General features: G+C 41.8%; 1 protein-coding gene across 1 annotated transcript in view; it reads left to right on the top strand.

Moving 5' to 3' along the window:
* The first annotated feature begins 2744 nt into the window (after positions 1-2744).
* The window catches only part of LOC146551322 (PDZ domain-containing protein 4-like), a 54394-nt gene continuing 45106 nt past the window's right edge, over positions 2745-12032 (top strand). Inside the window, exons 1-2 of the mRNA XM_085258754.1 lie at positions 2745-2969; positions 4222-8061. Coding sequence (XP_085114880.1) covers positions 8002-8061 — 60 coding nt within the window. The 5' untranslated portion in view covers positions 2745-2969; positions 4222-8001. The remainder of the gene's footprint in view (positions 2970-4221; positions 8062-12032) is intronic.

Below are 12032 nucleotides of genomic sequence, written 5' to 3' on the forward strand. Positions count from 1 at the left end.
ACTATAATAAAATCAGAGTGTGATTCCTCCGAGCGATGGTGCTGCTCATTGTTCACTCACACACACACACACACACACACACACACACACACACACACACACACACACACACACACACACTGTTATAGCAGGACTCGTGGTGCCAGTGACGTTTATCAGTGTTTATGAGGACTCATTAAAAACAGATTCACATTAACAGAGAGGCACAAGTTTGTAATCTTCATTTCATGTTAATATGAAAGTAATTCATGACTCTGTGTGTGTGTGTGTGTGTGTGTGTGTTAGGGTACGGCGACTAAATTGAATTAAACTGGATACATATAAATGTCTGCAGAGTTAATTTATAAGAAGATTAATTGGTTAGGAAACACACACACACACACACACACACACACACACACACACACACACACACACACACTGCAATCCTGTAGTTAAATTGTTGAAATGTTTGCTGCCCCTCCCCCTCTGAGCCATTATCTTTTGCCCTTTCTGTTTCTCTCCTTCCTTTCTTCTGCTGTCACCATGTTTCTCTCTTTTTCACCGCACACACACTCAGTAAAAGGAAAGCAGGCTGCCGTGGTAACAAAGACGAGAGGAAGGAAATGAAGACAAAGACAGAAGAAAATGAGAGAGATTGAGGACTTGAGAAATTCGGGTTTCATGGTTTTTATTCCTCCTCTGCAGCTGAGATGAAATTATTTAAAAAAGCCTCGGGAACATTAAAAATAGCAACAAAAAAGTGATGATTTCACTAAGCTCAAAGGGCAGAAGCTCGAAGTTTTGCTAAAAATCTAAACTTTGTGGCATTAGAGAAGCAGCGGGATCATAAACTGGAATGTGATCAGGAAGTTGAACGGAGGACGTTTTGTGTTGCAGAGGATTCATTTGGAATCAGGAATATGTGCACAATATGGACTTGGCTTCTTTCTCCCAATCATTTCTTCTCAAACTGCCACTTCAGGCAGGGCATGGATAATCAGGGGAGTAAAGGAGAATCTGATAAATCTCAGCTGAAAATAGATTTCAGCAACTCTCAGAACGACAAACAGCAGCAAGAGTCTGTGTTTCACAATAAAGCACAAGGTGGACGAATGAGAGACCTCGAACCCCAAACCAAAGGGAAACCGTTTACACGTGTTATCTCACATCTAACAAGGTTATCAGTCAAGAAAGTCTCCAACTCCGCTTTTGTGTCATGTTAATGACACAGATCCCTCGAGACTCACAGAACTAAATGATTTCTTATGCTGTGCAGATAGAGAGGAGAAGACGGTGAATGGCTGATGATCACAGGGCTACATCTGTGCCAGCATCATGCATACGCCTACACCAGGGACACCAACATACATGTGATCCAGAGAAACACTGGAAATTAATATTATTCTCACAAATGATCTGACCTCAGGGAAGAATATAAACCGAGCCGAGGCTCATCCCAAGCTGTTCCCCAGGACTTCATCCTCTTCTCTCCTCTGCTTGCCTTCAGCCCACAAGGCAGATGGCTGCGCCCCACTGAGCCTGGTGCTGCTGGAGGTGTGTTCCTGCTAAAGGGGAGTTCTTCCTCCCCACTGCTAATTCTGTCTATGTACAGTGTAGAGAGCCTTGACATAACTGTTGGTGTGATCAGTGAGGACGTCATCAGACTGATGCAGACTGCTTCTGCTGCTGTGTCATTTGTCTTTTTGGGTGTTTATGTGCATAAATTATGACCTGAATTACTTTTTACAGAGAATTAATTAATACCATTAAATTGCCTTCTGTTAAGGCTAATGGGGTTACTGGTTTATTGGACTGGAACCAATTTATACCCGTGTCTGTCTGGTGTGTTTGTATGTGCACAGTAATCGGTGTACTGTTGTCTTCATTTTGAATCATAAATCATCCTCGGTCCTAAATCAGCTGTTTTAAATCCTCCCACATTTAAGACCACTTTCTTCTGATTGGCTGCCCCTCAGCATCAGAGGGTTTGACGAGCAGGTGGGTGGGGCATCTGTACTGACAGTCAGAGACTGAGATGCAGGAGATAAACTGAGTGTTTCACAGAGTCTGCTGGACTAAGACACGTAGGACAGAAAGTAAGAATAATAAAGAAAATAAGTTCTACTTACAGATGTGTTTGGTTGCAGACTGCTTAACTGTTTAAACTAGAAGATTTATTGTAAATATGGGATAAATACACTAGTGTATTCTGGCTGCTATCAGTGGGTCTGAAACCCCCCACACATGCCTGCTGTGTTCTTTACTGTGATTTTTTTCGTCTGACACATTGACCGTCCTCTGCAGGAGGAAGAAGCCGGCCGTATAAAACTCAAATGTTCCTGCTGGTTTAAACTGTTAAAGTTGACATTTTGAAGATAAGAGGATTCCTCCTGACAAACAGCATGCACATGCACATAACAGTCTGCTCGGTGTTCTTTTAACCGCAAAGACAACACGAAAAATGTTTACATGCATGCATGCTGAGTAAGAGTTGAATGTCAGAGAGATAAATGAACAGGTGAAGAACAATAAGAAGAAGAGACGAAAAAAAAGGAAAGATGGGAGGGCGGACAGAGCAGGTGGGAGGGAGAAGCAGAGGAGGAGGAAAGAGGCATCGTGGAGGGGAAAATTAATTGCCCGCTGCAGGTTATTGGCTGGCTGCACCGCCACGGAGGCTGCTGTTGTTCCAGCGTGGGGAGGATGCTGCAGAAGAAGAGAGAGCGGCGAGCAGAGAGCTGCAGATCTCTGCTGATTCCTGATGCACCGCCGGCTCCTTTTCATCCGTCTGTAGAGAGCCACGGCCGCTCAGACTGGGAGGGAAACGCCACAAATCTGTTTTAATTTGGAAGAAAGCAGAAGGAAGACGAGCAGGTGGGGACACAAGTGTGCCGGTTTTACCCACTTCAGGATCACCTTCTGTGGGAGGAGAAGGCGACTGATTCCCCGGGGAAATCAAGGAGTGGACGGTTCCCAAAACATCTGGAAAGGTGCAGCTGGAAATATTCTTTAAATGAGATTTAAAATGAAATCACTTTGGCTAAATCCTGTTTAGATTTGCTTTTTCTTCCAGGGGGGGCTTTGGAGTTTCTGAATTTTACTTCTTCTTGTAAAGCTGAACTTAAAAAATCATCTTCTTATCCATCTGCAGTTTCAATTCCTAAATATTTTATCTATGAAAGTCTTATTTTCTGATATTCCAGTGCAGTAAATTGTCTTTTATAACTGGGATGCTTTAACAAAGCTGAGATGAAACATTCTTCATGATCTTATTTGATCGACTGATTATTTTCTCGATTTCTCCCAGAATGTCAGAGTCGGTAGTTTTGCATGACTGAACTTCAGGTTTTGATCCTTCAAGTTAAAGACAGATCCACAAATCCACAAATTTTGCAATTTGACAAACTGAGCCTGAACATTGTTGGTAAATTTTATTCAGTGTTTACTGATTTACTGTTGATTTATTCAGTGATTTCCAAATCACGCTTTCTGCCTTGAAAAAAAAATCCCCACCATTTAAAATCTTTTATGGTCGATCTGCATTCCTGCTCTCACCAACAGCTGTGAGCTGATGAGCAGTGAGTGGTCTCATGTCGTGGATAAACCTCTTCTTAGGTAAAATACTTTGTAGCAACATTAGTATGAAATGTCAGCGTTAGCTGCTGTTCATCTGCAAACCACTTTGGAACCCACCCCCACCCTTTCACACTGTCTGACTGAATCGGTGTCATATCTGATGTTTGGCTTTCTGAGGTTAGAGTGAAATGAAAGGGCGGGGTGTCAGAACAGAGCTATACCTACAAATGCTGCGAGAAAACAGGATTGTGGTTGTTTTGTGACAGTTTTCTGCTTTAACAGTCCGATCGCACAGATTTACCTTTCAGTTCGATTTGAAGTTTAAAGGTTGACATATTTTCACTGGATTGATTCCTGATAATAACTGACAGGATGAGCATGTCTGTGGGTCTGAAAGGTCAGCTGCACTGATAATCTCTCGCAGGGCAAAAAACTCAATGACATTCGAACAAAAACAAAAAGCTTAAAATGGAAAAGATTAAAAGATTTTGAGCAGCGAGATCAGCTTTTGGCTGCAGACATGTGAGTCTATTCGCTGCTCTGAGCAGAAGGACAAAGAACAAATTCATAGAAATTCAGAGAAATGAGCAAAAACCAAGCCTGTGTGTGTTCATGTGCTCATTCAAGAACCTCTTTCTCTCTGTTTTTCTGCATCTCTGTGTCCAGGAGCGAGACTAAGCCGGATTTAACCTCTGTAGAGAAATGACGGAGCAGCAGAGGAAATCAAAGGATGAAAGAATAGAGGAGGAGAAAGGAGAGAAGGCCGGTACTCTCAGGGTCTAGCTCCTCTCAGAAAACCTGCCGGCTGCTCCTGGAGGAGGATTTTTTGGGGAGATTACGCGGAGATAAAGTCAGCTTCATGGCAGACAGAGGGCGACTGTTTGAGGCTGAAGTTTGCTGAAACAAAGCCGGTCTTCACCTGTGTGGATTATCTCACCTGGAGGAGGATTTTTGGGGATTGAGGAGTTCACGAATTGATTTTTCTTTCTGGTCGACAAAGATTTAAAGATACTTGGAATTCAGTGTGGTGACCTAAACACTGGAAATTTCATCGACTGAGGAAAAGAATTCGTGTAATTTTCTGTTTAGTGGCACATTTGGAAAATACAGATCCAGCAGCCTTGGGTCATTTGCTGAATTAGACGCACGTAACTGAAAAACAAAGTGTCAAAAAGGGATTTTGAGAAATTCCCAGAATAGCATCTCTCCATTTAAACGCCTTTCACGCTGCAGTCTTTCTCTCCCTCTGTTTGTTTCCTGTGAACACACTTTTTTAATCCTCTCTCTTTGTCTGGGTGCATGTCTTTTGCTCCTTTTCCCTCTGAGACGTCTGACAGGAATCCTGTGCTGGATCAGGGTGCATAAAACAGGTGCTGATGACAGATAACAGGTGCAGAGAGGCGCAGGTAGACTCTGATAAAGCCAGATAACTGATGCTCGGTGACAGAAGCAGCAGGTGATACAGGCTGAATGTGCTTCTGCAGAGAGTCGATCCTGTCTGTCATCTTTCTGCAGGCTAATCGAGGACCGTCTGTGGGCGAGGTGGGCGGTGATAAAACCGGAGGGAGACGCTGTTCTCTGCAAAAAACCAACATGCAAAAGGAGAAAAGTTAAACAGCCCCGAGCAGCAAGTGAGCAATAAATCTTTACTTAGAATGAAAAAGTGAAGGAAAAGATTCAGAAACTGCAAAGCGCTGATTTATAAAACAACCTTTTACACAGAAACATGCAGGCACAGGAAACACCTGTCAGTAAATATTCATCATCAGATCATTTTGGAGCTCACAGGTTTGTCTTTGAAGAAACTTCAGCTCTTTAACACAATAAAATAGTTTGCAAAACTAAATGTGCTTCGAGACTTTGCAGCTAAATTTAGATTTTCTGAGGGAGGAACAGCAAAAAGGACTGAAATCAGGCTCAAGGAGGAAACAACATGTGATATTCAACTGGATATTAAAACACACAGACATAAACTGAGAGACGCAAAGTGCACGTGGCAGAGACCGATGTGAGCCGTTAGTGAACCAGCAGGAAATGTATTTTTAAACTTTATAGTAGACACACAAAAGTGGCCAAAAGTGCACAAAAATGACAGATTTACTGATATAACATGGGAGCATTTTCCATCTGCACACATCAAAGCTGAGTGCAAACGTAACACTTTAGATGGAAACGCTGGATTCAGAGAGGAGAGGCTGAAATGTGGAGTCACTGCTAAAAGCACAAATGCTGCTTCTCCTTTCTGACCCTACAAACGCATCATTAATGCCACAGTGCTCAAAGCATTCAGCTCTAAACACAACCAACCTTTCAAAAAACACAAACGCACAAACTTTGATACGTAAAGTAAAAAACAAATCTCTTGTTTGGTTTGTTAGGTGAGCGGTTTGGGTATAAAACCACATTTTAAAGTTGAAACAGTAGAAACAGATGCTGGCGGTTTCAAAAGAAAAAGAAAGTTCTTTTACTTCTGCACAGACACGATCAGCTCGACTTTTGGACAATGTTTACAGAGGAGCCGCGGGCTTCTTATTTCTTGTGGTGATTCAAACCCTCAGATGAATTATTGAGAGCTCTTGATCCTCTCTCATCAAGAAACGGTTCCAATCTTTTATTGAAGCTCTTGGCGTTTTTACAATATTTCAAAATTTCTGACACAAGCCAGCAGCCTGTTAGAGTCAGATCGGGGGAGAAGGAACGTCGCTCTAAACGCTCACTGATGTTCACATGAATTATTGAAGCGAACTGAAAACAGTTTACAACCGGGAGAAGAGTTCTTTTCTTCAGTTCTTATTAACCGTCACAGGCCTCAATTCCAAACGCACCTCAGGAGACACACAAACTAACATTTAGCTGGAGAGTTTGTGTTTGATTAGAGGCTCAGATTTAACCCATTTTGGAAAAGCAGGAAAAAGAATTTTTTAAGCTAAGAACCTTTTCCTTCCTGTTTGCAGGAACACACACTTTATTTAACCAAACCAACAGAGATCACACAAACGTCATCCTTCACTGAGTTTGAAGTTTGTCGTCTATAAACTTTCAGCTGTTACATTTACTCTAAACAGAAGCTGAAAACACACAATTTGCAGTCACTTTCTTCTCCATCAGCTTTCCTGCGCTCATCATTTTTTAAAAGCACCACGATTTGGATCTATTCTGTTTTTATTCATCACTCTCGCAGAAGCTACCAAATTTATTCAAAACAGAGAGAGAAGCAATTTGTTTGGTCATAAAGATAAAATATTCAGTGCAAGAAAAAATCAAACCGTTTCTGCTGCAAACATCCAACAAAGTGAAGCTTAAGTTGATTTAAACTATTTGATATTTGCACTGAGACTACAGCTGAATGATGCTGTAAGCACACGTGTACACTCTCCCTGTGGGAGCCGTGAACCAGCACTCGGACTTCATCCTTCCATCAGGAGAGATTCAGCCGCTGTTCATTTTTGCTTAAACAAACTGAACTGATTTTTCATGTTAACAGTTTCAAGCACAAACCGGAGATCGCCTTCCTCCTCCTCCTCCTCCTCCTCTTTCCCCCTGTAGGGCTGAAACAATCTACCGTGCATGAATAAAAATTAATTTTGATGAAAAGTGTCTCGCCTCCTCGCTGGCCGCAGGACGCCAGATAAAAGCTGTTTACTGCAAGGAGCAACAGAACGCAGCCTTTTTACGACAAAAACGGAGCCGAACGGCGTTTGTGCTGCTTTTGTCTTCGTTTCATCATTATTTCTGCTTGTGAGTGGGAAACAGTGAGAAACAGAGAAGTGGGTTTTACTTTTGTCTTTAGAGCAGAAAAGAGGACACGACGCAAACTCAGCTTGACTCTCAGCTGGGGTTTCCCTTTCTTGTCTTTGAAAGAGAACTTGTGACTTTGAGCTGATAAAAGGAGCTGCACATGTTTGGAGACACTTCTGGGGCTTCTCAGATGAAGTGGAAATCTCACTTTACTGTATAAAAACTACAAGTACCCTACTTTGGTGCATATTTGTCTAAAAACTGACTGAGTTTGAAGAACAAGCACAGATCTGCTATACAGCTTTTACCTGTTTGAAATAAATCAGCATAAATTTGAATCATTTTTTGATACATTTCTTGACAGATTTCCTCGCAGCCTTATGGTTAACACAAAGAACAAGAATAAAACTTTTTAGATACACGATCTTCATCACAGAATAAAGATTTCACTTCGTTTTGGCTCAAACCTGATGATTTGATGTCAGTTTGGAACCTCATTTTAGGCCAAAGGTCAGTGGGTGATTAAAAAAGGTTAAACAAGCAAGATCGCGAACACTGACCCGGACACATCAGATTTGGAGGTCAAAGGTCAGACAGACAAGCTGGATTATCGATACGGACTGGCAGCTGTTTCCTGAGGGACCTGCGGTGACAGAGAACAGACGACAGAGATTCAGATCAAGAGGACAGACAGACCGAGACGCCATCATGGGCTGCAACATGTGCGTGGTCAAACGTCCAGAGGAGCAGTACAGGATCATGTTCCAGGTAAGAAATCTGAGTGCTGGTGGCTGAAGCTTAAGCTGCTAAAAATGCTCAGTTTATTTTATGATGTAAGCATTTTTGAGGGGCAGCCAATCAGAAGAAAGTTAAAAAAGGACATCAGAATGGCTCATTTCAGATACGGATGTGTATCATCTGAACGGTGAAGCTTGCAAAGAAATACCAGTTATTAAAGAACTGAGGCAGAGCAAAAGTTTGGTGTTTGCCTTTGAACCGTGCAGTGGGATAAAGTCCAAAGATTAAAGAAGGAGATAAAAATAAATGCAGATGGATTTAGGATTCATGAGCGCTCACAGCCGAGAGGCGAGGTGGAGAATGTGAATTCATCAGCTTTGGTTTCGGAGAGAGAAACGAAGGTTGAGTAAAGACTGTGTGTTTGTGTGTGTTGATACAAAGCGTGGCACCATTCATCACTGCAGCTCGGTCCAGTTACTCTGTAAAGGTCGCGGTGTTATTCTGTCCAGTGGAGGCTGAAAGTCACGAGAGACTCAGCTTTCAGTGCGTTTGTGGAAACATAATCTGATTCTGTCCTTGTAATTTGCTTTTTTAGCATTTCTCTCAAATGAATCCTAATTCTGTTGGCACTTCATTGATCATGTTATGAGGATTATTTATTTTTCAGGAATGAAACAACCAGTTCATGACTCCAGATTTACCTCACAAGACAGCTGAATTTTATTACAGTTTAAAAGATAATGGGTAAGTTTCTTTAGACCTGACTCCTGATGAACAGGATATTGTGAGTTCAATAGTTTTCCAGAGGAACGAGCTGTATTGAAGTAAATGTTTGTTGTCTGTGGTTCTATGACTGGAGCTGTCCATGGTGCTGAAACGAGTCAGACTTTTCTTCTTACATCACTGCTCCTACATCTGTCTCATTTTAGTCAAGCAGGTTTGTTGTACTTTGTAAAGTCCAGTTTATATACTGCCTATCTTTATTCTTACCTTATACAGAGTGCTTAAAACTACATAGCATAATAAAACAATGAAATACGTAATATGTAATTTAAAATATGTACTGAAAGGATTTCGTTGGCAAAAGATTAGATTCTGGGTGAAAACTTCATTAACTTGTTGTTGTGCTCATTCAGTGATGAAAGAATTTAATATTTACATAAACTTAGCTTTTACTTTCCAACTTTGAGAACTGTATAGAGTCAAATACCAACAAGTTATGAACAAGTGTTTAGGAGTGAGTAGCTCTACTGAACTGCACTGTATTATTCAAAGAGTTGTTTCTTTTACTTAGCTAGCTAACAGGGTAAACGTCAGAGTGAACATAACTGGCTCCTTTGAACACAGAGAGTTAAAGTGAGCATGTGTGAAAATGTTACACATGGAGCAGAGCTCAGTCAGAATGAATGAAGTCAGTGACACAACATGAAATATACATGAACACACGTGGTTACTGCAGCTGAAATTCTAATTGGTTAAAATAAGGCACACACACACACACACACACACACACACACACACACACACACACACACACACACACACACACACACACACACACACACACACACACACACACACAGATAGAGAATAAATACTGAACAGGAACCTGAACTCAGGCACAAAATGTTTTACAAAGAGTAACTTAATTCATAATGTGGCGATTCAAATCAATTCAGTTATATGTATGGCACTAAATCACAACACCAGTCACCTCAAGGAGCTTTATATTGTACAGTATATCCTATAATAATAGATACAGAGAAAAACCCAACAATCATATGACCCCCTATGAGCAGCACTTTGGCGACAGTGGGAAGGAAAAACTCCCTTTTAACAGGAAGAAACCTCCAGCAGAACCAGGCTCAGGGAGGGGCGGGGCCATCTGCTGTGATTGGTTGGGGTGAGAGAAGGAAGACAGGATAAAGACATGCTGTGGAAGAGAGACAGAGGTTAATAACAGATATGATTCAATGCAGAGAGGTCTGTTAACACATAGAGACTGAAGAAGAAAAACTCAATGCATCATGGGAATCCCCCAGCAGCCTACGTCTATTGCAGCATAACTAAGGGAGTGGACTTTTAAATACTCTAGGAACAACAAGTAGGCCTGCAGAGCGAGAACGAAGTGCTCTAATAGGGTGATATGGTACTACAAGGTCATTAAGATCAGATGGGGCCTGATTATTTAAGACCTTGTATGTGAGGAGCAGGATTTTGGATTCTGGATTTAACAGGAAGCCAAAACAGGAGAAATCTGCTCTCTTTCTAGTCCCTGTCAGGACTCTTGCTGCAGCATTTTGGATCAGCTGAAGGCTTTTCAGTGAGTTTTTAGGACTTCCTGATAATAATGAATTACAGTCGTCCAGCCTGGAAGTAATAAATGCATGAACTAGTACATCCTACAATAATACAGGAAAAAGCCCAACAATCAAACAACCCCGTGTGAGTAAGCACTTGGCAAGAGTGGGAAGGAAAAACTCCCATTTTAAAGGAAGAACCAGTCCCTTCAGTTAAACTGAATAAGAATCTGTGCTGTTAGTTATAAACTGGCCATATGATTCTCATCTTTGTGAGAAACTAACATCACAGATTTCAAGATTAAATGCTGAAGGATTTCTCTCATACATATTTTTCATGTTACCATCATTAATCAGCGCAGGTGAGTTCACTGACGTAGTCACCGCCCTCTGTGGCAGATCCCTGTGGGTGGATGTGGGATTGTACTGCCAGACTCACCTCTACAGCACTGTGCGAAGGTCTGGGGTAGTTCCTGTGGAATAGAATAGAATAGAATAGAATAGAATAGAATAATCCTTTGGGGAAATTTGGTTGTATCAGCAGCAAAAACACACATATACAAACAGAACAGAAACACAATTTTTACATATTTACATCATGGACAATAGTTACCAAAACAGTACTGTACAGTTATTACAATTAGAGTACAGATAGGTGGCAAACCCAGGTTGTAGAGTGCAAACAGAGCAGGATACTGAACGGTGTTTAAATAGTTTAATGAATAATTAGAAAAGTGCAGATTGTGTGATTGCATCTGTGGATTAAAAAGTAGACATGTGACTTCCAGTAAGTTAGTGTATATAAACTGAGAAAAGTAATGTGCAAGTTCTAACAGCAGAAGTTGTTACAGCACTGATGTCAACATCTATGTTTGTTGGGAGCAGTTTTGATTGTACAGTCTGACAGCTGCAGGGAGGAAGGACTAGCAGGCTTGGATGGCAAAGGATGTCCTCTAACATCAAGGAGATCACACTACTCAGCCTCCCTGGAAAAGTGTGCACCGTGTACTGTTACTTGTTCTTGAGTGGAGGGAGAGAGAAGCAGAAAAAACAAAGTTGTTGATTTACTGGCAGATCTGCTTCTGTGTGTGTGAGGTGTGTGTGGTAAAGTGAAGAACAAGATAAAGGATTTAAGTGGCTGGATGAACGTCCTCCACTTAGAAGCTCGGTGATTCGGGAGGAGCTAAGAGTAGAGCTGCTCCTCCTCTGCACTGAAAGGACCAGCTGAGCTGTGGACTCTGATGAGGATGCATGAGGTGTTTTTGGACATGTCCAGATACAGGACATGCTGCAGAGATTACAGCTCTCACACACACACACACACACACACACACACACACACACACACACACACACACACACACACACACACACACACACACGCACAAACTCCTCTGAGGGTTGTGCTTTCCTGCCGTCTCGATGATTGTTAGACATCATTGTTGCCTCCACTAGGTCACCTTAGGAGAAACACACAGACACACACCTGGGATTCACATTCATTATAGAACAGTGTTGGCCTGATTGATCTGAGCTCTCAGGGAGTTACAAGACTTCTGCAACCCCCAACACACACACACACACACACACACACACACACACACACACCAACACACACACACACACACACACACACACACAGGTCCACCTTCCTGTGTTATACACCTTCCCCATCCGAATAAAGTGTTTTTGTTCATGATC

Source organism: Mchenga conophoros, linkage group LG20 (genome assembly GCF_057382185.1).
Source record: "Mchenga conophoros isolate Kocher_MC1m ecotype Shallow Benthic linkage group LG20, M_conophoros_male_GT1.1, whole genome shotgun sequence".
Classification (NCBI taxonomy): Eukaryota; Metazoa; Chordata; class Actinopteri; order Cichliformes; family Cichlidae; genus Mchenga; species Mchenga conophoros.